Below are 25,528 nucleotides of genomic sequence, written 5' to 3'. Positions count from 1 at the left end.
AAGATGATGTTATAATGATATATGGCGTTCCTTTCAGGATGTCGTTCCCTTGCTGGGAAAAGTGGGCGTGTCCTCTCACGTCACAATCTCTCCCTCACCCCTTCACTCACGCGTCTTGCGCGATCATCTCCGAGGAACCGGCGAGCAAGCTGACATGAAACCTCACAATGGTCGACCATCCTCGCCTGGGTGATTAGTGAAAAACTCCCTTCCCCGAAAGTGAACTGCTTATCCAATGGGAGCTTCAAGGAGACGCGACGGAGAAGAAGGAGGAGGAGGAGGCTGAAGACGTCGCTTAGCGTCTCTTAAGAGGATAAAGGGGCAAAGGGCGTTATTTTTAACCGGACTCTGGACTCTCTTCCCCGGGGCACAATGAGCGGCGGGTCGGATGAGAGCTCGGTGCGCGTGGCGCTGAGGTAAGGATGCTTCGGGTACCGCCACACACAAAAGCCCATCCACAGAAGCAGATGCAGAAATTGATGTATTGAATTGGATAGAGGCATTTGTTTCATGGGTTGATAGTCACTGGCTTAGAGATGTCTGCAGGGAGAATTTAAACAGCAACAAATCTAATGGCAAGAAGCTCAGTGGTGAGATTTGTATTAACAATAGTGTTGGTGAATGCCTGAACAGGGGGGTGATCACGATAATCAGGGTGGCAACCATGTTGATGTGTCATGTGATTGGATTACTTTGTGGAAACCTGCTCCATGCATGCATATTTTTTTAAAGTTGTATTTAAATTGTTGCTGGGATGTTTTGTTAATATTTGGGAATTTTCTTCATTTCCTTGTTGTATTTCACATTCATTTTATTATTTTTTTATTCAAAATTTTCAATTGATTGAAGTTTCTGTTTTTAAAATTCAATTTTTTATGCTTTTGTTGCATTTTTTTTTTAATTTATCAATATTAATTTTAGTGTGCAAACACTTAACATTTATATATTTGAATTGAAAGTGTTCTCATTCAAAACGTGATTTGCCTACTTCTTGGCCAAATGTATGTATTTTTTTAATACCATGTTTTTTCTCAAGGCAGAGGATTCAGGTTCCCACCTTTCTGCTTTCATTGTTCTCATGAAATAGCCTCAGTGCTCATGTAGCTCCACTGGGATCCATTTTCCACAGTTAAAAAAAAGAATAAAAATAGAATTCTTTTTGATGACATTTCACTTTCTATCTGGTCTAAAAACACCTGATTAGATCTCCAAATTAACTCTCGTGTGAACTCAAATAGGAAATTCCAATGCTATTTCGGTGTGTATGTCCAGCCACTACTTTTTAATGAAGGTGAGACTCTTTCCCACCATTGCTAGCTAATTCTATCCAATGCTATTAGACCTCAAATAACTGCTTTTATGTGGTGTGTTTCATGTAATAAATCTCCATTGTGACATTCTTATAGGCAGTCTACAACACAGTCTGACAACACATGAGAGCCCCTCCCTGGCTTTTAATAGTTAAATTAGGCGTGTATCTGTGTGTTTGTGTGTTGCCTGTCAGCACCTGCTACAACCTGCAAGGTCTCATCCAAATTATGTAAAGTAAAGTTGCATTGAAGCTTATCATCTTTTATGATAAATGACGTACAAGCAGAGTAAATATGTCACTTATTGCCTCAGTCACATATGTATGATTATTCAAGTTTAGAGGAAAATATGCTCAGAGTCCAGAAAGGCCAAACTTGGACCTTACCATGCTTTTAATAATTGAGCTGCTAGATTCAAATTTACTCTCTCAGAAAGCGTGTCGCATTTCTGCGAGGGGGAGTTTTTTAAGATGTGAGAGTGTCAGACGTTTTTTTTTCTAGGGGGTTGTTAGCCATTAATGGCAATAGACGTCCTAAAAATATTAGGTCGTGGTAAATAATGGTCGTGCAACATGGGTGGACAGACAATATAACAGTTTCATATTCAAATTGATCAGATGTTTGTTGCTATCATTGTTTCAGCAAATGACTTTAATAATATTCTTCAACCTTTGTGTTCGTTTCTCCAATTACTTTAATGGGAAAATATGATTTCAAGTAGTGTTGTGAGTTAAAAATATGTTAATTTAGCTCATATCTCAAGGCACCATTGTTAAAAATGATGAGGCTAAGGCTAAGTTTTTGTCTGTCGTTCTTAGTTTGAAGATATACTGAGTTATTTTATTTTGTCATTAAATGTTTTTTTTGAAAGTGCTATCTTGGGGCCAAGGATCCAAATACTAAATGTTATTGCAGAAAAAAAAGCTGGTCATTCAATTACTTGATTAATTGATGGTCGATAACTTAAATAATCACAGTATATATTCTTTAAATTATCTTTAAAGTATTTCTTTAAATGAAATTCATAGATTAGTTGTTGTAGTACCAAGAAAAAAAACATTATTTAGATATCTATTAAGTGCAAAACCATTACTATTCATCGTGTTTGAGGTCAAAAACTGAGCACGTGTGTTTTTGTCATCCCCGATGAATATTCATGATAACCCAAGCGAACTGAAGCGAAGCAGTCCGCTCGCCATCTGCCAGCTGCTGCTATGTCATCGCTCAAATTTTCCCGATCATGATTATTAGTGTTCTCGTGCTTCCAAATGACCTTCTGATAAAAAGATAGTACAAAAAAAAGCTGAGACACCAATTCTTCCTACCTTTCTTTCTTCCATTGGCAATAACACTTTAAAGGAGGACTATTTGTGGACATGTTTTGCAACAAAGACTCTTTATGTCAGCACCAAATGCTGATTGCTTCTTTTCACCCCACTTGTGTTCACTCTCTTCATCCTCGGGCAGTAGAATTCAACCTGCTATGAAAAGAAAACTATATTTGCATGGCGTTATTACATAACGACGACAGTTTATTGGACTTAAAGGCGTTTTTTAATACGTTAGGTGTGTGTCATCATGTATACAAAACTTGCACTCAGCCCCCGCGGACTGTGCTTCAAATAGCAGCGGATACTACGACGACTACGATGAGTTGACTATCAAAATAATAGTAAGGTACCACGTCACTTTTGTTGCTAATAGTGTTTTCACAACACTGAAATTTTCACATTGAAATCACTATTCCAAAGTATGCCCTATTCTTTCCGATGCATGAATAAAAATAAATAAATAAAGTATTTTGTTTTTTTTAAACAGTGGCCTCACAGCTCTGGGTTCCTGGGTTCAAATCCAGGTCAGTCCACCTGAGTGGAGTTCACATGTGTGGGTTTTCTCCAGGTACTCTGTTTCCTCCCACATTCCAAAATTGTCCATCTCCTCGTGCCCTGCGATCGGCTGGCCACCGTTTCAGTGCGTCCCCCGCCTCTGACCCGAAGTCTGCTGGGATAGGCTCCAGCACCCCCTGACCCTAGTGAGGATAAAGCGGTTCAGAAAATGAATACATGTCCAATTTCTTTTGACTAGAAGGTGCGAATTAACAGCCATTGAGTTACCAAGGAAAATGCAGAAATATCCTTCATTAATATCAAACCTTTGCAATCAAATATGGTATCCGGATACTCTACTCCTTGTGATGACACATTGCAGTACTCGTTTCCAGAAAAATGACATCATCGTGTTACCGCTGGTTTACCGGCAACTCGCCATTTCTGTCATAATGACGGATTTTTGGGGGCTTTTGGCCTACTAGGCTTCCATCTAGTGAGCATGTGAGAGATTTTTTGTTTTGTTTCTGAGGCTGTCACTGTAATCGCAGTAATGAGCCCGAGAGTTGGAACCTCAGTTGTGACAAACAAGGAATTCCCAGCTGAAAGTATTCTTCTAATCTCCTCCTCATGAGTGAAACTGTCAAATGAATGTGTCAGGTAGCTTTTACGCTTGCGCTTTGTGGGCTGCTATCCAATGCGATGGCCAGGGTGAGCGTTAAGGGGGCAGAAGTATTGGATTTCTGAGGGAAAACATTGGACAAGGAGCTTGTGTGTGTCCTAAAAGGTGGATTTAGTGCTTAAAAGACAAGCCTGTCGTTTTTTTTTCCAAATTATTTTCGCTGAACTGTGGTGAAAAAAATTCGGCCAAATTTGACAAAAAGTTTAGTCAACAATGCTTGCAGTACAACATTTCATCCTAAAAGCGCCCTTTCAAAACTGTTTGCCCCAATCAATGGGGACATCTTAGCCATGCAAAACACACAAACACACGTTATTTTGGATACAAAGTCCAAATGCGTACCACGCAAGTTCCAGTATGGGCAAATATTAATGATCAAGTAATTTCACTTTCTCTTCAGGTATCTTCAGTCGGTAGAGGCTAAGACTTTTCCAAGCAGGAAATGAGGTCAAACCTGACATTTATCCAAGGGCGAGAAACGGGGATTCTTAATGAAACCCAGGGCGGGTTTTGTTTGCACTGTTGAACAGCGGGTGCACTGTGAGGCAAGCTGAAATGCTAAAGTACAGTACACACTTGCTGACGTCTGTGTTTTGAAAACGTGTTTTACAGACTTTGATCATTTCAAGTTGGAATGAAAATAGGCAAACAACTTTGACACATTTGGTTTTTCCCTTAGAATTTACTCACGTGTCCTACAAAACAACAACATTTTGAAATAATGATTAACGGTATCAGAGCCCCATGATAGATCACGATTAATCAGTAAATGAAATTCTGTAAATTAATGCTGCGGTGCATGACGATATATACAGTATGTATATTGGCTCCAGCACCCCTGCAAACCTTGTGAGGACAAGCATTATGGAAAATGAATGAATGAATGAAACTTGTGCTACGTACTTATAATATGAAATGAATGAACACAAATTGCACATACAGTAATACTTCCCCACTCCAAGGTTCGACTGCCACAAATTTACCATATCGCAGCTTGGATATATTTATGAAAACTTTATCGTGGATAATAGGGTCACTATTGGAGAGTATTTCACTGGCCAATCGGGGGCAGTCCCTACCTTCGGGTGTTAAATAATAGGAGAAAGAGGGTTTTAAAAGTCCAAATACTATGAAATAGACACAATAAAAACACTGAATCACTTCTTGCGGAAGGTCTTGGAACCACGATAAACGAGGTATTACTGTACACAGTTAAAAAAAGAATTCATCAGATTTGACTTTCCCCAACAGGATTCGTCCTCAGTTGGCCCGCGAAAAGATCGAGGGCTGCAACATTTGCACATACGTGATGCCCGGGGAGCCGCAGGTGGTCTTGGGCAAGGATAAGGCCTTCACGTATGACTTGGTCTTCGACATGGACGCGCAACAGGACGACATTTACAGCCAATGCACTGAAAGTCTCATTGAGGGCTGCTTTGAAGGATATAACGCAACCATATTTGCATACGGGCAGGTGAGTTCTTTTTTCATCTTGCATCCGTCGTCTAAATCGAACTTGTTGATTGAAAGTTGAAATCGATCCACAGGGTGTTTTCTCAATGAAAGTAATTTGAAGCCAGGCAAGGTTTCTTTTGTTACGACATAAGCTTTTTAAAGAAAAAGGCTTGAACGCTAGCTTTTCTTTAAGTCCCCAAACCACAAAGAAAATGCCACCCCTCCCCCCGCAACCTTTAATGACCCGCGTTCAATAGGCTTTCACATGCCGACAAACGATCCGTTCACACAGGTGTGGTTTTGACAATGACACACACTCGCAATCCTGTCAGCGTCTCTTTCAGGGGGATCCAGCAGGGAGTAGCCCCCTCGTCGCATTCCATTGAAATCACCATGATAACCACCCCATTCCCACTGACCTCCTCTGCGGAAAAAAACACATTGTACTTTTACTACCGTATTTTTCATACTACAAGTTGCACCCAAAGTACAAAAAAAGTGTGACTTGTAGTTGTTATGTCCACGGGAGACGTCAAGGCGAGGTAGGAGGGATTAGGACCCAGTTGCGGGGAAGCAGGTGAGGACGAGGCAAATTGTGCTCATAACCAAAACTTTAATAACTTAGGAGGGACCTTTCAAAATAACAAGGACTTGTGAAAGGAAACATGAAACCAAACCGGACTAGGGAAGGTGGCGTGGCTGAATGGTAAGGGAATTTACGCAGACGATCCGACAATGACATTAAACTCAGTGGGGTTTAAATAGACACATCAGGGACTAATTTTGAATCACGCGCAGCTGCGCGGACACAACGGCAAGGCAGGAGGGACAAACGAGAGTTGGGAAAAACAATAGCAGGCTACTCCTAACAGTAGTCCAAAAAATATGGTATTTAATAGAGTTGTAACGATCCCATATTATTGCACATAGTCTCCTGATTTCGCAGTCTGCCGATGTGAGTTGCAGTTTAATACCTCAGCAATTTATTAAATATTTTATTAATATATTTAGGGTTTTTTTCGTTTAACAACATCATTGTCCATCTTGGTTTTTCTGTATTCATGTAAAAAAACAGCATACTTTTCCATGCGATTCCGGTCTTCTAAAAATGTTGAGCAAAACAAAACAATTTTGTTTATCCTGACAACATCTGTCATGTTGGTTTTTAGCCCTTGTATTTAAAACAAAAAAAGGAAAAACCCAATCTTTTTCACCCGATTCCGATCTTCTCAAAATTTTTATTTCAACTAGGTTTCGCTGCTATTGACTGTGATAGACGCCCCATCCATTTTAACTGGAGCGTCTTTTGGCGTCATTTTCATCACCCGATATTGTTTTACCCGATTCCGAACCTCCAATCGGGCCCGATTTTAGATCACGTGCTCGCATCGGGCAAATCCCTAGTATTTAGTTGGAATAAAGGGGTTTCAAAAGATACACTGTGTCTTCCTCAAAGACGGGTTCAGGGAAGACATACACCATGGGAACCGGTTTCGACGTCGGCATCGACGAAGACGAGCTGGGAATCATCCCCAGGGCCGTCAACCACTTGTTCCGGGGTATCGAGGAACGCCGCAAGCTCGCCGCGGAGCGGGGAAAGCCCGTCCCGGAGTTTAAGATCAACGCTCAATTCTTGGAGGTACAAAAGCACGCTTCGGTCCGCTTTCGAAGCATTAAATCGGCGCTTCTGCGGTCAACCGGCTGAATTTACGAGTACTGAAAAGCGGACAGCTGAAAGATGAGGAATGACAAGACACAGTCAGACTCGCGTTTCAACTTGCAGCTGTACAACGAGGATGTGGTAGACCTGTTCGAGGCCACGCGGGACGCGGACGCCAGGCGGCAGAAGTCCAGCGTCCGCATCCACGAGGACGCCAGCGGCGGTATCTACACGGTCGGCGTCACTACTAGAAGTGTCGCCTCCGCCGCAGAGGTTAGAGGGAGAGGCCCGAGGAGGATGTCCGACTCCAAACATGCTTTTTAGTTGACATACTTTCTCATGCGCTAGATGATGCAATGTCTGAAGCTCGGCGCTTTGTCCAGAACCACGGCGAGCACTCAGATGAACGTGCAGAGTTCTCGCTCGCATGCTATCTTCACCATCCACCTGTGCCAAGTTCGGGTGTGTTCCCCCGACAATGTAAGTGCCATCACGTCTCACTTTATACTACCTGACCAATATTAATGTGGTTTTATCAAACACCTTGGCTCCAGGAGAACGCCACGGACAACCGTCGGACTGGCAACTCGGAGATCGACGAGTTTGAGACGCTGTCGGCAAAGTTCCACTTTGTGGATTTGGCCGGGTCCGAAAGGTTGAAGAGAACCGGGGCCACGGGAGACCGGGCCAAGGAAGGTATCTCCATCAATTGTGGACTGGTAAGATGACGTTTTATTCTTTTTTTTCCATTGTTTTTTAAGCATTCTGGAGATCAAAATGCCATCATTTGGCACAATGTTTCATGTATTTGTCTGAAACTGGTTCCAATAAGTTATTTTCTGTCCGTTTGAATTGTTGAAAATTTTACTTTTAAATAACGTTCTATTTTGCCTTCTATCCAAGATGGCAGCGCGCACGGGTGCAGCGGCTCTATGCTCTCCAGTTTGGTGTTTTGTTTTCTCAATCTTATCGTTATTTACTAACATCTGTGAGGCAAACTTTTTCTACAGTCACCAGGATTTAATTACTCTCGGGAGGAGATGCGATATATCCATCACAACAGATTACCAACGGACCTACAATATCCCCGAGGACATCTCGAGACCACCGGGATCTCCGTGGATAGTCAGCCCATCCAGAGTACGACGGAGGCGGCGAAGGGAAAGAAAGCAAAAGCGCGGATGCCCGGCGGGCCTAGCTGCTAACCTAAGGAAGCAACCACACCGAGCACCGCTTCCGAGTATCTTCTTGACCAACGCCAGATCCATCACCCACAAAATGGATGATTTGGAACTTCAGCTTGCTACCAACAGCTTTGTCAGGAACTGCAACATTATTTTCATCACGGAAACGTGGCTACACCCGCAAATCCCCGACGCCGCGGTATCGCTAGCTAGCCGGACGCTATTCCGAAATGATCGTTCGAAAGAATTATCAGGGAAAAGAATGGTGCTGCAACAGTAGGATCATTAACACTCACTGCTCCCCAGATTTAGAGCTCTTGGTAGTACGGTGCAGGCCCTTCTATCTACCTAGAGAGCTAACGATTGTCATTGTAATGGCTGTTTACATCCCACCGGATGCTAACGTTAGCACGGCACTTAGCCTCCTGCTAGCTGCTGTAAACAAACAGCAGCTTGACCACCCCGATGGAGACTTTATTGTCGTTGGTGACTTCAATAAAGCATGTTTAAAAACTGTTCTGCCTAAGTTTATCCAGTACGTGAAGTGTCACACCAGAGGAGATAAAACTATAGACCATGTTTATTCTAATATCAAACATGCGTATAGAGCCACACCCCTCCTTCACCTTGCTGGATCAGACCATCTCTGCCTGTCCCTTACCCCCTCATATACCCCACTCCGGAGGCTAACAAGGCCACAAATAAAGATAATAAAAACATGGCCCGAAGACGCCCTTTCTCAGCTGCAGGACTGTTTTTCCCGCACCATTTGGGAACTTTTTGAACACCACAACCTCCTGGACTACACGGACCGTGTGCGGTCGATTGGTCGCCGGTGTTTTGGTCGCCGTCTTTTAGTCGCCGGTCTTTTGGTCGCCGGTCTTTTGGTCGCCGGTCTTTTGGTCGCCGGTCTTTTGGTCGCCGGTCTTTAGGTCGCCGGTCTTTTGGTCGCCGGTCTTTTGGTCACCCCGACCGCGACAACGGGCGACCAAAAGACCGGCAACCAAAAGACAACGACCAAAAGACCGACGACCAAAAGACCGGCAACAAAACAAGGTAAAACAACACGGTCTACGCATCAGTAAAAGCCAACAATGGCCATAAGCAGTTTCACTGAGCCGACGTGTGAGGGTATAAGAGTTTGTATGTACATGCGCTGTCCCTTTAATAAGCTACGTCCATCAGGGTCTTAGCAAGTTCTCCAACAAAAAACAATAAAAGTCCGGGAAATTTTGAGCTTTTCTTTAGCCTAATAATTACTAGGGCATTAAGTATGACTAAATAGTAATTCCCAGTTTGTATTTAGGGAATTTGAGCAAAGATTTAAATGGTAATTATCACTTACCTTCCGGGCGACCAAAAGACCGGCGACCAATCGACCGTGTACCACACGGACACTGTACTTTCCTACATCAAAAACTGCACGGACAACGTCACTGTTAATAAACGGATACAGTTTTTTCCTCACCAAAAACCCTGGATGACCAGTGAGACACAGGCACTCATCAAATGCCGTAACACCGCCTTCAGGTCAGGGGACAATGTACAATACAGCGCTGCCAGAGCAGAGCTGAAGAGAGGCATTAAAAAGGCCAAGGCATCATATACAAGGAAAATTGAGGAGCACTTCACAGGAAATAACCCAAAGAAGATGTGGCAGGGAATACGACATATTACCAATTACAATGACAATAATGTGTCTGTTAACGCAGATGCCTCACTAGCAGAGGAACTGAACCGTTTCTTTGCACGCTTTGAGACTGAGAAATCAGACCCAGTCTCAACACATCCACCACCACCCTGCAGCAGTACACTGGAGCTTCAGGAACATGAAGTGAGACAGGTACTACAGACTGTGAACACCAGGAAGGCTGCTGGCCCTGACGGAGTACCTGGGAAGGTGCTCAAAGCCTGTGCTGACCAGCTGACTGGTGTTTTCACAAAGATCTTCAATTGTTCCCTGCAACAATCCATCATCCCATCCTGCCTGAAATCTGCCACCATTATCCCTGTCCCTAAAAAGCCAACCATTGACAGCCGGAATGATTATAGGCCTGTTGCACTTACGCCTATGATCATGAAGTGCTTTGAAAAGTTGGTCGCCCGCCACATCAGGGATACAATCCCTCCCTCAGTTGACCCTCACCAGTTTGCCTATAGAGCAAATAGGTCCACTGAGGACGCCATCGCCATAGCTCTACACACAGCACTGAGCCACCTGGAGGACCACGGGAACTATGTGAGGATGCTTTTCATTGACTATAGCTCAGCCTTCAACACTATAATACCGGACATTCTGGCTGACAAACTCTCCCACCTTGGACTATCCTCTTCCATCTGCTACTGGATTAAGAACTTCTTAATCAGCCGTCCACAAACTGCTAGACTTGGTCCCTACCTCTCTTCCTCCATTACACCGAGCACTGGCTCCCCTCAAGGCTGTGTACTGAGTCCTCTTCTGTACTCCCTGTACACATACGACTGTACCCACCAGTCTAACTCCATCATCAAATTTGCCGATGACACCACTGTGGCTGGACTCATCTCAGGGGGGGATGAGTCTGCTTACAGAGATGAGGTCAACAAACTGTCTTCGTGGTGTTTGGTGAACAATCTCACACTAAACACCACGAAAACTAAAGAAATAATCCTGGACTTTCGCAAACACAGCACAGATCTGGCCCCACTCCTCATAAATGGAGTATGCGTAGACAGGGTCCAGTCCTTCAAATTCCTGGGGGTCCACATCACGGACAAGCTCTCCTGGTCAACCAACACCACGGCAGTGGTGAAGAAGGCCCAGAAACAACTTCATTTCCTGAGGATACTCAGGAGGAACAACTTGGACACTAAGCTTCTGGTAACCTTCTATAAAGCCACTGTGGAGAGCATCCTGGCATACTGCATTACAGTGTGGTACGCTGGAAGCACGGCAGGAGACAGAAAGGCCATGCAGAGAGTGATCAACACTGCCCAGAAGATCATCGGCTGCTCTCTGCCCTCACTGGATGACATTGCCAGCCCTCGCTACCTCAGCAGAGCCAGGAACATTGTCAGGGACCAATACCACCCTGGTCACAACCTATTCCAGCTGCTGCCCTCTGTCAGATGCTACAGGTCTCACAAAGCACAAACAAATAGACTTAAGGACAGTTTTTTTTTCCCACAGCCATCAGGACTCTGAACTTGCGTTAGCACGACACACAATCCCTTCTGTGCAATAACTTCCGGGTGTGCAATAACAATGTGCAATATCTTAGACTGTGCAATATTTTAGAATTTACCTAGCCAGGATGTGACTTTTTATACTCTTATATTACTATTTATGTTTTTTTTAACTGGGAAAACGCACTTTATGGAGTAGCACCACCAATTTTGTTATACGCAGCTGTGTATGATGACAATAAAGGCTTTGATTTGATTTTGATTTGATTGATTGATATATCTTTTTCATTTGTTAATCTTTTTTCGTATAAAATTATTGGGGCTTTGTCCTTGTTTTTGTATTTATTTGTCTACATTTTTCTTATTATTATTGGATTGGATTGATTGGATAACTTTATTCATCCCGTATTCGGGAAATTTCATTGTGACAGTAGCAAGAAAAGGCATAGTTATAAGTTAGACCAGACATGGGCAAACTACGGCCCGCGGGCCATATACGGCCCGTTAGGCCTTTTAATCCGGCCCGCCGACGTTGTCCAAATTATTATAATTTAATTTTTATTTTATTTTTCCAAGACGACGCCGTCACGCGGAAGCCAGTCGCATTAGCTCTGTCCACTCTTATTTGTTTTTCGTGTTTTACAGCCCTTCTATCTTTACTTTTAATTACATTTTAATATTTCTAAATACATTCCTTTTTACTTTACTTTGTACTTCATACTTTTTACTTTGATGTTTTTACAACTTTCTTTGTTCTGTTAGCCTGGCTTCTTTCTGCCGCTTCTTTTTTGGAACCATTCAGCCATGCCTACGCTGTCACACACATGGGACTAGTAGCTGTTACAATACGCAGCAGAAGGAGCAACACCTCAATCCCGCTGGAAATTCGGAGCTGGACAAAAGTGCCGGGAGAAGAAGCAATGCTCTGACCAACCATTCCATCATGGGATAAGATGGAAGAGCTGTCGGCGCTTACCAGGCCGGAAGCGGAGCCCTGCTCTGCTGCTGTTGTCTTCAGCTCCAGACTACTGAGGAACTGTGCGGATAGGCTTGGAAGAGTGACTCTGCATATTCTCTACCTCGGTCACAGTCTGCAGAAGTTCCCCATCTTGTGGAAGACTTCCTTTGTGTGGTTCCAGTTTTTGTCCAACTTTACAACGTCTTTTTGAGTCTGTATCTGTTTTAGCTACCGCAACCAAGATGGCGCCGTTCAAGTGGCAGCCGGTGGCGGTAGCTCCGTCCACTCTTGCTTGTTTTGTGTTTTTGCTGCTTTTCTGTCTTAATGATCTGATTTGGTGATTCATAATGATCCCATTTACTTTGATTTGCTTTCTACTTTGTGCTTTTGCTTTGTTGTTCTGTCTAATCACCCTCTGCTACTGTCACAATAAAATTTCCAGAATACGGGATAAATAAAGTTATCCCTTTCCAATCCAATAGCCTCATTTCCCCGATAGATGGCGCACTAGCCTAGTAAAAGTATGTAAATGTGTGTGGGAGCTACTTGAGAATACTGACACATTTCTGAACATTTAACTTTTACTGTGGACATCCTGACACACATGAACGAGCTGAATGTGAAGCTACAAGAGAAAAAACAGTTTGTGCATGAAATGCAAGCAAACCATCCGCCTTCAAAACCAAGCAGGTTTTATTTTTCAAGCAAATATCAGACAAGTCATTTGCTCATTTCCCAACACTGGTTGCGTTAAAAGAGGCCCCCGGATGTGAAAAAATACAGGAAATCATTGGATGACCTGCATGAGCAATTCTGCCGTCGGTTTTGTGATTTTGGAAAAATTGACAGCTGGTGTCATGTCCTTTCTCACAAGACCCGGAAACGGTTCCACAGGAGTTGCAGTTGGAACTGATTGATCTCCAATGTGACAAGTTCAACTCTCTGAAAGTCTGTGAGTTTTAGGCTTCATTAAGTGCAGCCAAATTTCCAAACATCCAGAAGATGGCACAGAGGATTCTGATGTTATTTGGCTGTACGTGTGTGAAAACCAAGAAGGCACCCCATAAATCCCAAATGAGTGATGAGTATGTTCATACTTTAGTCCTTTTTTCTGTTTATGTTTCATATGCACTGTTATCGGATGCAGTTTTTTATATGTATCGTAACTTGTGCTGACCCGGCCCGCCTTACAATCTTTTAAAGTCAATGTGGCCCCCGGGCCGAAAAATTTGCCTAACCCTGAGTTAGACAGTACAGTTGCAAAGGCCGAAGAACAGCAAAAGCACAAAGTACAAAGCAAATCAAAGTCAATGGGATCATTAAGAATCACCAGAGCATAAACACAAAACGAGCAAGAGTGGACGGAGCTACCACCACCGGCTGCCACTTGAACGGTGCCATCTTGGTTTCGGTAGCAAAAACGGATAGACTCAAAAAGATGTTGTAAAGTTAGACAAAAACTGGAACCACACACAGGAAGTCCTCCACGAGATGGGGAACCCCTACAGACTGCGACCAAGGCAGAGAACATGCAGAGTCACTCCTCCAAGCCCATCCGCACAGTTCCTCAGTAGTCTGGAGCCGAAGACAACAGCAGCAGAGTAGGGTACCTCGACTTGCTGGTAAGCACCGACAGCTCTTCCATCTTATCCCACGATGGAATGGTTGGTCAGAAGCGTTGCCTCTTCTCCCGGCACTTTTGTCCAGCTCCGAATCTCCGGCGACACCGAGGTGTTGCTCCTTCCCCTGCGTATTGTAACAGCTAGTCCCATGTGTGTGACAGCGTAGGCATGGCTGAATGGTTCCAAAAAAGAAGTAGCCGAAAGAAGCCAGGCTAACAGAACAAGGAAAGTTGTAAAAACATTAAAGTATAAAGTACAAAGTAAAGTAAAAGGAATGTATTAAGAAATATTAAAATGTAATTAAAAAAAGATAGAAGGGCTGTAAAAACGAAAAACATAAGTGTACAGAGCTACTGCCACTGGCTCCCGCGTGAACGGCGCCATCTTTGGATTCTTTTCATGTCATAGGCATCAAAGAGTTCATCTATTTTTGGTTTTATTATTTGCTAATGTGTTTTTTAGAATTACTATTTCTTTTATTTCATAGATCTATGTTATTGTGTCAATTGATTTCCCATTTTATCTGATTGTCTTAAAATATGTGAAATGTATGGTTTTATTTATATGGAATTCCATTCAATTGTTTTATTTTGATTATTCAGTAATGTGGTTTATACAATTGCTGTTGACGTATTATTTCAATCTGTTTTGACTTTAAAATAGTTTTCAAAATACTCTGTAATGTGAAATACTGGTCTGGTAATCTTCAACTATTCCATAATTTGAGCAAAATATCAAACAAATGGCATCCATTCCATTTGCCTGCTGAGAGACTGTCCCTCCCAGTTGAAAGGGATTGGACGTCTACTTGTGCTAAAACCATTCAAACTCACAGCAGTAGTTTGGAAAGAGGCATGATTGGATGTCTATCAATCATCGTTGTATTTTTCTCTCTCAGCTGGCCTTGGGTAACGTGATCAGCGCCCTGGGCGACAGGAGTAAACGCTCCACCCACGTGCCTTACCGAGACTCTAAACTCACGCGGCTTCTCCAGGATTCGCTTGGCGGCAACAGGTTTGTGGAAAAAAACACTGCCTTTTCTGATCCTCCTTTGCGTGAAATAGGAACCCACCCCGCCACTTTTACGCCTCCTCCAGTCAAACCATGATGATTGCGTGCATCAGCCCGTCAGATCGCGACTTCATGGAGACCCTCAACACCCTCAAGTACGCCAACCGGGCGCGGAATATCAAAAATAAGGTCACGGTGAACCAGGATCGAGCTAGTCAGCAGATCAGCGCCTTGAGAACGGAGATGGCGCGCTTGCAGATGGAGCTGATGGAGTACAAAACGGTGACGGTGTCAAACCGACGCGGAGGTCGAGAGTGGGGGTACTGACGGAGACTTTCTCATCCAGGGAAAGCGCACGGTGGGCGAGGACGGCGTGGAGGGCATCAATGACTTGGTCCACGAGAACGCCATGCTGCAGATGGACAACAACAATCTGAGGGTGAGGGTGAAGGCCATGAAGGAGACCATCGACGCCCAGCGAGCTCGACTCACTCAAATCCTCAGCGACGGAGCTAATCAGGCGCTTGCCAAAGCAGGTTGGCTAACGGGAAGGGCGGCATGTACAGTAATACCTCGCCACTTCGCTGACCGACTATTGCAGACTCACCAAATCGCGTCTTAGATACGCCAAATTTAAATGAAAAGTGTAGAGTGGGAACAATAATACAAACACGAAATGAGGGGGAGCAAGTCTCAATATTTCACCGGCTGCTAGAGGGCAGTGTTTGTTAGTGCGGCTCCCACGAGTGAGGAAGAGGAGGGAAATACAAGGAAGGGGACACTTATGCTGCCATCGCTCGCCATTTTGGGTTTCAAAAGTTCAAATAATAATAAATAGGGAATATAAAAACATTTTGTGGTTAATCACCTATTTCGGCAGGTATTTGACCTTATTAACCGCGATGAACGAGGTATTACTGTAAACGGATAAAGCAATTGAAACGTTTGAAGCTCGGTGTCTACTGTCAGGTGAAGGCAACGAGGCAATCGGCAACATGATACACAACTACATCAAGGAAATCGAGGAGCTCAGGTTCTCCATTCATCCCAAAAAGATGCTCCAATTTCCGTTCCCTGTGGTTTTAAATGATTACAAAATGGGCCGACCTTCACAGAGCCAAACTCTTGGAAAGTGAGGCCCTCAACGAGAACCTCAGGAAGAACCTCTCGCGGGCCTCCACTCGGTCGTCGCTTTACACCGGCCCCGCTTCCTTCTCCGCGGCCCTCTTGGCCCCTGACAAAGAGGCCAAAGATGTCATCGAGATGGCCAAAAAAGACCTGGAGAAGCTCAAAAAGAAGGAAAGGAAGAAGAAAAAAAGGTAAAAAAAAGTAGATTTTTAGGTCAGGGTTTTTTTTCATCTATTTTGCTCGCTTTTCCCCCCTCGTTTTCATGCTTCATCTTTATTGTTTTACCTCTCTAAAACTCTGAATCCTCTTTCCGAAGACTGAGGCAGTGCCAATAGAACGCTCGCCACCAGGATGCCAGGTTGGCTCTATACCACCCAGGAAACAGAAAGACAAATACCTGAACCTCATTTCAATTACAGGCCGAAAAGGCTTTACTTTGCTCCGAGAATGCGGAATTGTTGACAAATAAGATGTTGGTGAACAACAGAAAGACTCTCTTTCACCTCATCTGCAACAATAAACCAGCGCGTAATTGAATTGAAGGATTTCAGGAGATTTTTCCCGTTTGAAAAGCATGCCACTGCTAATCCCCGACTTTTCCGACACTATCTAATAGTTGGCTTTGCTCTCCTTTGTTGTCTGGCAATCCTGTTCTATTCTTGATGATCACACAGAAATAAAAAAAAGTGATTTTGGTTGAAAATCAACAGCAAATCTGTCAAGAAATTGCATTTTGTACTAAAACATATTTTTCCCCCCAGTGTTATCAAGGAAGAAATTCCAGACAATGACCAGGAACGAGGCAGCAATGAAGCAGAGGTACGTAATTACCATTTTGTACGGATACTTAGTAACTCCAGCTTTGTAGTTACACTGCAAAAAAATCAGTCTCACCAAGATTGTGTCTAAATTCTAGTTTCAGATATGTCATCTGATGTATTCCTGTAATTCGTAGGTAGCATTCAGATATAAATGCTTACTTGGAGACAAATGTTTTTTTGAAGTAGCAATTTTTTTTCCAATGTATACCACTAACAGCACACATAGTGTTTGAAATCTGCATTTTTTTTCCATTTTACAAGGGGGGCAGCGACCACGAAGAAGGCGAAGAAGGCGACAGCGAGGAACAAGACTCGGACACAGCGGGGGAGGAGACGTCCGAGGACTCCGAATCGGAGGAGCTAGAAGACAAGGGTAATTTTTTGTTGTTGAAAAAAACCTGAACCGCTTTATACAAAGAGAGATTTCACAAGAGCCTTCCGGTGGCAGACGACGACGTCCAGGCCGACTTGGCCAACATCACGTGCGAGATCGCCATCAAGCAGAAGCTGATCGACGAGCTGGAGAACAGCCAGAGGCGCCTCCACACGCTCAAGCAGCAGTACGAGCACAAGCTGGTCATGCTGCAGAATAAAATCCGAGATACGCAGCAGGAGCGGGATAAAGTGCTACATAACATGGGTGAGAAGGAATACAATGGCCTGTGCTTTCATGCGCCCCAGGTGGGATGCCATTCCATTTCAAATTGGGCTCCCCGCAGGTTCAGTGGAGTCGGGCACGGAAGAGAAGGCAAAGCGGATCAAGGCAGAGTATGAGCGGAAACTTAACTCCATGAACAAAGAGCTGCAGAAGCTCCAGTCGGCTCAGAAAGAGCACGCGCGCCTGCTCAAGAACCAGTCACAGTACGAGAAGCAACTTAAGAAACTGCAGGTCGACGTCACCGAGATGAAGAAAACTAAGGTTCTTTTTTTTTTAAATACAATGTCTCCAAAACACAGGGAGTCATAGACTCACGGCCGAGTTATGTTATTTTGCATAAAAAAGAAAAATACAATAAAAAAAATAAAAATAAAAAAAACTTGCCGTTATTGCTGAAAAGTGGTTGGAGAGTAAGATTGTTTCTTTGTTTCATGACTACTTTTGGTATGGAATCAGAAATCGTGAAAAAGATTCCCACAAAATATTTACAAAAATGTTTACACATTTTTGAAATCATGCAAAACATTACAAGTTGCACCCAAGAAAATAGTTTAAACAAAATAATCAAACACAAGCAAACAAAGTCATCCGAAAAGTAAAACTCGACATTACTGAGTTTACAATTTCCTATTTGTACATTCTCGCTACCTAAATTTAAGCTCTCGATGGCACTCTCACTTGCGCTACCTGTCTTTTTGCTTACAAAACAGATTTTTTCTTTCTTGCTCTTTTCATTTGCACATGATTTAGTACGTAGTAGGGAACGTTTTTGGATTGGATTGGATTGGATAACTTTATTCATCCCGTATTTGGGAAATTTCGTTGTTCCAGTGGCAAGAGGGTGAGGATGCAGGAATAGGAAAGGCATTTTAGACATAAATAGATAGGTAATAAGTAGGTCAAGAAATAAATACATGAATAAATATATAATTAAATAAGCGTGTTGCTTAGCACATATATACATACATACATACACATAAATGTATTTAATGTATGTAATTTTTCTGCAACGGTTTGACTTTGGTCTGATTGCACCATGTTTGCTCCTATGTTTGCTCCTTTGGGTCGGTAGCTTTCTCATTTATTTTTATAATAAGAAGCCTTGTTGCCACATTATTTGCAATTCTTTTGGCTAGAAAACGTAGCTTGGTCATATGTTTGACCTCCAGGTAGCGCTGATGCGTCAGATGAAGGAACAACAGGAGCGTAACAGGGCTACCGAATGCAAGAGGAACAGGGAGATTGCCTCTTTGAAGAAAGACCACCGTAGAGCTGAGGTGCGGAAAGTGTCAAGGTATGACAAAACCTGAAAAGTACTTGAGGTAAAACCTTTCTTACAGCATCAAGTGAAGCAGCTCGAAGCACAAAAAAGACAGCAAGAGTTGATCCTACGAAGGAAGAACGAAGAGGTGACGTTTATTTTTGTATTATTGTTTTTTTGTGTGGATTATCTTGTTTTTTTTGTTGAATTTCTTTTATTTTGCAGGTGACAGCTCTGAGACGGCAGGTGAGGCCAGTGTCCGGCAAGGCCAACAGAAAAGTTAGCATACCCGAAACCCCTCCCGATTCATCCCATCGGAATGCTCCAGGAAGGCCGTATTCCTCGGGAATGTTGACGTCCTATGGCGTCAGGTGGAGCATCTGAACTCTGTGTCTCGAAGTAATTTGTCAAAGACATCTCCAAACAAGCAGCCTTTACCTTCAGGAGTTCTCCAGTACGGATGGGAAGTAGCCACTTCAACCGGACCCCCAGGGCCAAATGGCAGTCATTGGAGCGTCGCGTCAGCAACATCATCATGCAGCGGATGACCATCTCCAACATGGAAACGGACATGTATCGCCTCATGAAGGTAGTAACCTTTTTAAAAATTGCGCTCTCTGTGTGAGTATGTGCTATCACCTCTCCTTCCATTCCAGCAAAGAGAAGAACTGACCAAGCGGAAAGAGCGGGTGACCAGGAAGAAAACCAAAGCGGTGGCGGAGGCGGCTCCATATGCCGAGCGCTCGCTAGTTTCCTTAAACGAGGAGCTGGAGTCTCTGGGCGCTAACATCGACTACATCAACGATAGCATCGCCGACTGCCAGGCCAACATCATGCAGATGGAGGAAGCCAAGGTAAATTTGCCGCCATCATTAGTTTTGAAGTATTTCTCCAAAAATCCATGCTCGATTGATTTGGGGTCGCAGGAGGAAGGAGACGCAGTGGAATTGACGGCAGTGGTCAGCTCGTGTAGTCTATCGGAGGCTCGTTTTCTTTTGGATCGTTTCATGACGATGGCCATCAATAAGGTGACGGAGGCGAGGTGGGAAAACGTCCCTTTGGTGTGAGAACCCGCTTCTTGTCAAACTTCAGGGACTGCAGGCGGCTCAGAAGGACTCCCAGTTGAAGGTGATGGAGGGCCGGCTGAAGCAGACGGAGATCAACAGCGCCACGCAGAACCAACTCCTCTTCCACATGCTGAAGGAGAAAGCCGAGATCAACCCAGAGTTGGACGCTCTGCTGGGGAGCGCTCTCCAAGGTCTGAAACTTTGGCACCGTACACAATTTGCGTGGTTGGTTGGTTGGTTGGAATCTCGTCTATGGGTTTTTGATCTCTTCTTGTCCTGTTTTTCTGTGAACTCAAGAGTTAGGTTACCTATCACCAGGTGAGTCGGACCTTTCCAGAGGTTCTCACTTCTACACTCCTAAGAAGGAATCTTCTGTGTACTTGGCCTGACCCTTTTGTTAGAAAATCATTTGGTCTTTTAGCTGTCTATTTCCTTCTGTGTCTAATCTTGTCACGTGTTTCTTGTCACACAAGGTTTTTATCTCCCTTTGCACCCTAACTTGCGTCAGACCTTCCGTTGTATTTCTTCCATGCAATGAAACCACAAATAAATCAAAAAAGTCATTCCTAAAAATACGTGTTCATTGTGTTTTTATTTTGTAGAAAATGGGGAAGAAAGCAGCAGCGATGAGTCGACCTCCAGCCCAGTTGCAGAGAGCAGGTGCTTTTAAACCCACATTAAAGTCACCTCAGGGGTTACTTTACGGAATCCCATAGATTGGATTCAACGGAGGCCCAACCTGTAGTTCAAAAAGTTCAAAAGTGCACGAGTCAAGAAAATCCTGATTTCAATACTTTCAGATGACAAATTACTTTTTCTATCTCGCTATCTTGCTTTTAGAGTCGAGAGGCGTACATTTAAGACACTTGGTGCTCGAGATCCGATGTTAATGGGGCCCAAGATGAATTCCTGTCAGGCGCTCTCTGTTTTTCACCCACTTGCACCGTGTTATGATTTTAGTTTGAACTTGTATAGTAAAATGTCCCCGGAATCATGTCCTTTGGGACTTAATTCCTCCTCTAACACAATTTCTTATTCCGACTCGTCGCACGATAAAGTCAACGAGTCTCAACTACCGCTTTCCATTGAGTCATCTGCATAGATTAAAGTTTTCCATCGTAACAACAGAAATTTGTCAGCAAGGTCACGATGTATACCTGCTGGAAACCCCTCAGTTACCTTTTCTTTCCCTCCAATGTATTTGTTGTGCTTAGTTTCATAGCACCATTACCATTTTTTTAATTGCACCTTTATTGCAGTTATGTGTGAGTTTTGATCATTATTTTTTTAATACTCTGTCAAGATGCAATCATTTAATTAGTGTGTAAAAATGCGACAGTGGGACTTTAATAGGCATTTAGCCAGTAAAATGTCCCCTTTTCAAAATGTGATGTTTCAGCATGCTACCATCAGATATGATGAAGTTATGTGGCGACTCCCGTCCGAGGAGTAAGGTAGTGTACTGCACGTAATCTCGCCGTATTTGATGAATTTAGGTTTTTTTTTTAAATTACTGCTGCTACCGCTGGTTCGCTAGGCGCGCAGGAGAACCACTACACAGATGGAGCTTCTCTACGCCACTTCAATAGATTCACCTGTCGAAGACTTCTCGGGTCCTTTGCTTCCCCTCGAAGCACCTGCGGACCCGGGCTGCGAATCCCCGACATGTCTATCCGGAATGTAAGAGTGTTTTAGCTATATTTAGCTTTGAAGCCTCACTCCTCGAATTCCTAAGAATTCAAATTTCCACAGATTGCGAGCCAGGTCGCCCACAAACGGTGCTGAAAGAAAGCAGCTTGAGCGCTCGCCGCTCACACGGAGAAAGTTGCAAGAAAAGGGACAAACATTTCCTAAAACGAGAGAAAGTGAAGCGAAAACGGAGTAAGAATGTCTACTAAAAACATGACGTGATGCATACTTTGTCTAATTTTGTTTTGTCTTTTTTTTCAGATTGGATGAATGTCCTGTTTTTGACTGCCATAGGTATGATTTTCTTTGTAAAAATTTAGCAACAGGAAAACTATGCAAGAGGATTTAAGGCCACTGAAGAAAAAAATGTGCATTCTGATTTTAAGGACAGAATTTTGATTTTAAAGTTTGAATTCTCGACTTAAACACAGAATTCAGATTTTAAGTGTTCTCAGAATTCAGACTTTTAAGTCTAAATGAACCAAGTCAATAAGTAAGTAAAGTATAAAGATAAAAGTAAACATCCTCACTCTCATGTAAAGTTATTACTATCATGGCACGGTGAGACATGAGGGTGCTAGATGTCCAATCCGTTTGAAGCGGGGGGATGCGGTGAATGAACAAACAAATGAAGTAGTGATACATTGACTCCCGTCCGAGGAGTAAGGTAGTGTACTCCACGTAATCTCGCAGTATTCCTTTCAACTCACAGGAAAAGCTTGAAAACACTTTCGAGTACTTTACTCACTTGAATTGTAATAGCTGATTGTTACTGTATCGTCTATAAAAGTGAAATACAACTGAACTGTTCTGACCTTTAATGCAAAATTGAAACCACCGATTGATTCACCTAATTATTACCTCGTCTTTTCCAGAGGCTTATTTAACCCCGTAGCGCCCCCCAAGACCAACCGTGCATCCAAATTCCAATGTGTCCACATTGCTGAGGGTCACACAAAGCCCATCCTCAGCGTGGACGCCACGGAAGATCTTCTCTTCACAGGATCCAAAGGTGAAATGTTGAAAAACTGGAAATATACCCTGTCCTCACTGATGGCAAATTTCCCCTCAGACCGAACGTGTAAAGTGTGGAATTTGGTGACTGGACAGGAGATCATGTCTTTAGCGGATCACCCTAGTAGCGTCGTCTCAGTCAGGTGAGAATTTCTGTTTGGCCCAATCGGCGAGCGCTCGTCTGATTTGTTTTAAATGTATTTATTATTATTATTTATTTTTTTCCTCTTTTTTTGTCATTCTACAGGTATACCTCCAGCCTTGTTTTTACTGTTTCAACTGCATACATCAAAGTGTGGGACATACGGGATTGTGCAAAATGTATACGCACACTTACGTAAGTACGCAGGCTACCATAATCATCAAGTTGGAGATCAGGTTGTTTATCAAATTAATGGTTGCTCAAGGGCGTCAGGTCAAGTCGGTCCAGGCGACACCTGTTCTTCAGTCAGCAGTTTCACCATCCCTCCAGGAGAATGTCAGATCAACCAAATAGCCATCAATCCCGCCGCTTCTTTCCTGTACGCCGCCGCCGGGAACGCTGTGCGCATGTGGGATTTCCGAAAGTGAGTCGACCGTGTTCGAATCGGGCATAAAGTCGTCAAATTCATAAAAACCTGTTCGCGTGTTAGGTTCGCGTCCACGGGGAAGCTGACCGGCCATTTAGGAGCGGTCACGTGTCTGACGGTCGGTAATTTGGGTCACGGACAAGATCTGGTGCTCACCGGCTCCAGAGACCATCATGTCAAAGTAAGGGAGGCCCAGAAGGAGACGTGGCGTTGAGTTTGGATTAAAAGGGCCCAAAAATATCTGTTTGGCAGATGTTCGAGGTGGCGGAAGGTGCGCAAGGGAGTATCAGCTCATGCCATACGTTGGATCCTTCTCATCAGGACAGCGTGGAGTCCCTAGCATTGTGCGGGGACTTTGCCTACACCAGTTCAAGAGATCACGCCATCAAAAAGTGGGACTTGGCTGGCAAGCGACTGCTGCAGGTAAACTGAAGTTACTTTTTTTTTGCTGGCCTTTAAGGCAAAACATTTCTTTGGCAGTCGGTCAGTGCTCAGATAGATTGGGTCAGTGCCTTGGGTGTGGTTCCGGGATCGTCTGCTCTCCTCAGCGGATGCAGGGGAGGACTCCTCCGTCTGTGGCACGCTGACTCACTAGCGCCCCTCGGCCACGTCCAAGGACATGACAGCCCTATTAATAGCCTGGCGACCAACAGCAGTCATCTCTTCACTGCCTCGGAGTAAGTCGCATGGTGATTTGTCATTTTTCGTGGCTAATTACTCCTTACAACTTCACTCATGATTCTTTTTCCTTGTTATTTTGTTTTACCTAGCGACCGCACAGTGAAGATTTGGGAAGCTAAGGGATCTCTTGCAGAGGGAGTGTATTGAAAAAGACATTTCCAAACTTTTTCTAATGAACTTTTCGCTACCCCAGCAACACTTTTGGGCAAATGTCCCTCTTCCTAGTCGTTGCCCTGTCAACCCAAGGAGAAAAATAATGCTGAAGCTGCATTTTGCCACTTTTTTCTGGTAGCTACACTCTTTTAGAACAGAATTAAAGCCACGAGAGTTTAGGATAACTCAGGAGATTAAAGTAAAGCATTTTTCCCCATACTTTGTCAGTCAAGACACTGATTTCTTTCACAAAATACCTGTAGCCTTAAGGCTTTATTAATGCAGCAACAACAGAAAAAGAAATTTGTGTTCGTGTCGTGCACCATTCATTAAGCATTTCTTCATATATCCAGATAATGTGAGTCAGATGTGTCATCTTCCGTTTGAACTTGAGTGAGATTCCTAAGGACCAAATTCCCAAATTGTACATTTGACTTTTTCACTTTTGAAATTACACTTAAGTGTAAATATTGTTGCTGTCTTCCTTGCTGCAGTGTGAGAATACATTTCAAAATACGTATTGTACTGTTGTACTGTAAAAAAAAAAAAGATGAAACTCTATGTATGTGTACTGTCCACATGATGGTAGCAAAGCGCCATGATGAGCCATGAAACTTTTCTAAATTAGCATTCAGTTTACAAAACAAGGCGAGGAAAAAAGCTTTTGGCAATGTAATAAAACCAAGTATATTCACATGTACTCAGGAGAAATAAGTGTTTTTGCCTGATGTTAAAATAGGATTTATATGACTTTTATACTTTTTTCACTCAAGCAGTTTTCACTATTCTTCCTCGTGAATTATAGAGAAAAGAGACGGAAAAGTGTAACTGAAAAATCAATATTTAATGTTCATATACTAAACCGGCAATGCGTTAATTGGTCTCAAAGGATCGGGGGGGACTACTCACTGGGTTGAATTGATTTCCTCCATAAGGATAATATCATGAACCATATAAAAAGTTGGAGAGTTACTGGGTATTTGTTGCAAATACTGTATTAATTATGAAAGAAAACAGAATTAAAGAGCAGTTAATTGCAAACAGCATGGTTCAGGTGGATCCGGTCAATATCTACCCGTCTCCGGCCCCGAGCTCCCAATTGAATGAATCATGCGGCTAAAAATACCAACGTTGCTGCTGCTGCTTTATGACCAGAACTGATGAGCCGTGATAGTGCGGTTTTGCTCACTTAATCTGAACTAAGCGTGCCCCCCTTCGGCAGCTCGTCACGTTTTCACCAAGATTATTGGAAGGGGTCTGTTTTTGATATGCCTCTTAAAAGGCTTTTTACCTGGGAAAATGAGAGGGTAGTGGCCCTGAAAGAAAATGATATCTGGTGCCTCGTTGGAAGAATCAATTTGGGAATTTAAAGCAGGTAGATGTAGGTTATGTGGGAGTGAGAGAGGTGAATGATAATGGCTGCTCCTGGGATTTGCCTGGAGGAAATATCTAATATACTTTCAATAAAAGTGCAAGTCAATGAGAATCACAAGCAAGGTGACATCTGAGTAAGTTTGTAGTATTGGTTGTTATAATGGCGTTGACATAAGGGCAATAACACCATATGTCGGTAAAGGGATGGGATGTGTCATTTAAGCACCAGCATTTATGTAT

General features: G+C 43.4%; 1 protein-coding gene across 2 annotated transcripts; it reads left to right on the top strand.

Moving 5' to 3' along the window:
* Nucleotides 1–93: 93 nt before the first annotated feature.
* LOC144068925 (kinesin-like protein KIF21A) lies at nt 94–24,614 on the top strand. 2 transcript variants are annotated; one of them, XM_077593858.1, is made up of 36 exons: nt 94–416; nt 5,070–5,292; nt 6,730–6,912; nt 7,057–7,206; nt 7,282–7,413; nt 7,488–7,652; nt 14,761–14,876; nt 14,960–15,155; nt 15,220–15,409; nt 15,843–15,906; nt 15,989–16,192; nt 16,763–16,820; nt 17,084–17,195; nt 17,271–17,462; nt 17,542–17,741; nt 18,650–18,757; nt 18,821–18,889; nt 18,967–19,112; nt 19,186–19,330; nt 19,398–19,595; nt 19,668–19,769; nt 19,834–19,999; nt 20,106–20,126; nt 20,411–20,468; nt 21,208–21,262; nt 21,346–21,488; nt 21,561–21,689; nt 21,759–21,791; nt 22,373–22,509; nt 22,570–22,654; nt 22,759–22,848; nt 22,919–23,077; nt 23,144–23,261; nt 23,333–23,503; nt 23,561–23,757; nt 23,851–24,614. In XM_077593858.1, the coding sequence occupies exons 1-36, from the start codon at nt 373–375 to the stop codon at nt 23,906–23,908; spliced, it is 4,617 nt and encodes a 1,538-aa protein (XP_077449984.1). In that variant the 5' UTR covers nt 94–372; the 3' UTR covers nt 23,909–24,614. The 2 variants fall into 2 exon arrangements, with proteins under 2 accessions (XP_077449984.1, XP_077449985.1); XM_077593859.1 differs by lacking the exon at nt 20,106–20,126.
* Nucleotides 24,615–25,528: the final 914 nt, after the last annotated feature.

This window comes from Stigmatopora argus, chromosome 23 (genome assembly GCF_051989625.1).
Source record: "Stigmatopora argus isolate UIUO_Sarg chromosome 23, RoL_Sarg_1.0, whole genome shotgun sequence".
Lineage (NCBI taxonomy): Eukaryota > Metazoa > Chordata > Actinopteri > Syngnathiformes > Syngnathidae > Stigmatopora > Stigmatopora argus.
Note: the sequence above shows the minus strand (reverse complement) of the source record. Positions and strands in the feature narration are given on the sequence as shown.

What these genes read in the sequence shown, in the direction of transcription:
- LOC144068925 (XM_077593858.1), top strand. Translation starts at nt 373, where the DNA reads ATGAGCGGCGGGTCGGATGAGAGCTCGGTGCGCGTGGCGCTGAG. An exon ending in AAGACCACCGTAGAGCTGAG is followed by an intron (nt 18,758 to 18,820) that starts GTGCGGAAAGTG and finishes CCTTTCTTACAG; the next exon opens with CATCAAGTGAAGCAGCTCGA. An exon ending in TTGACGTCCTATGGCGTCAG is followed by an intron (nt 19,113 to 19,185) that starts GTGGAGCATCTG and finishes CTTTACCTTCAG; the next exon opens with GAGTTCTCCAGTACGGATGG.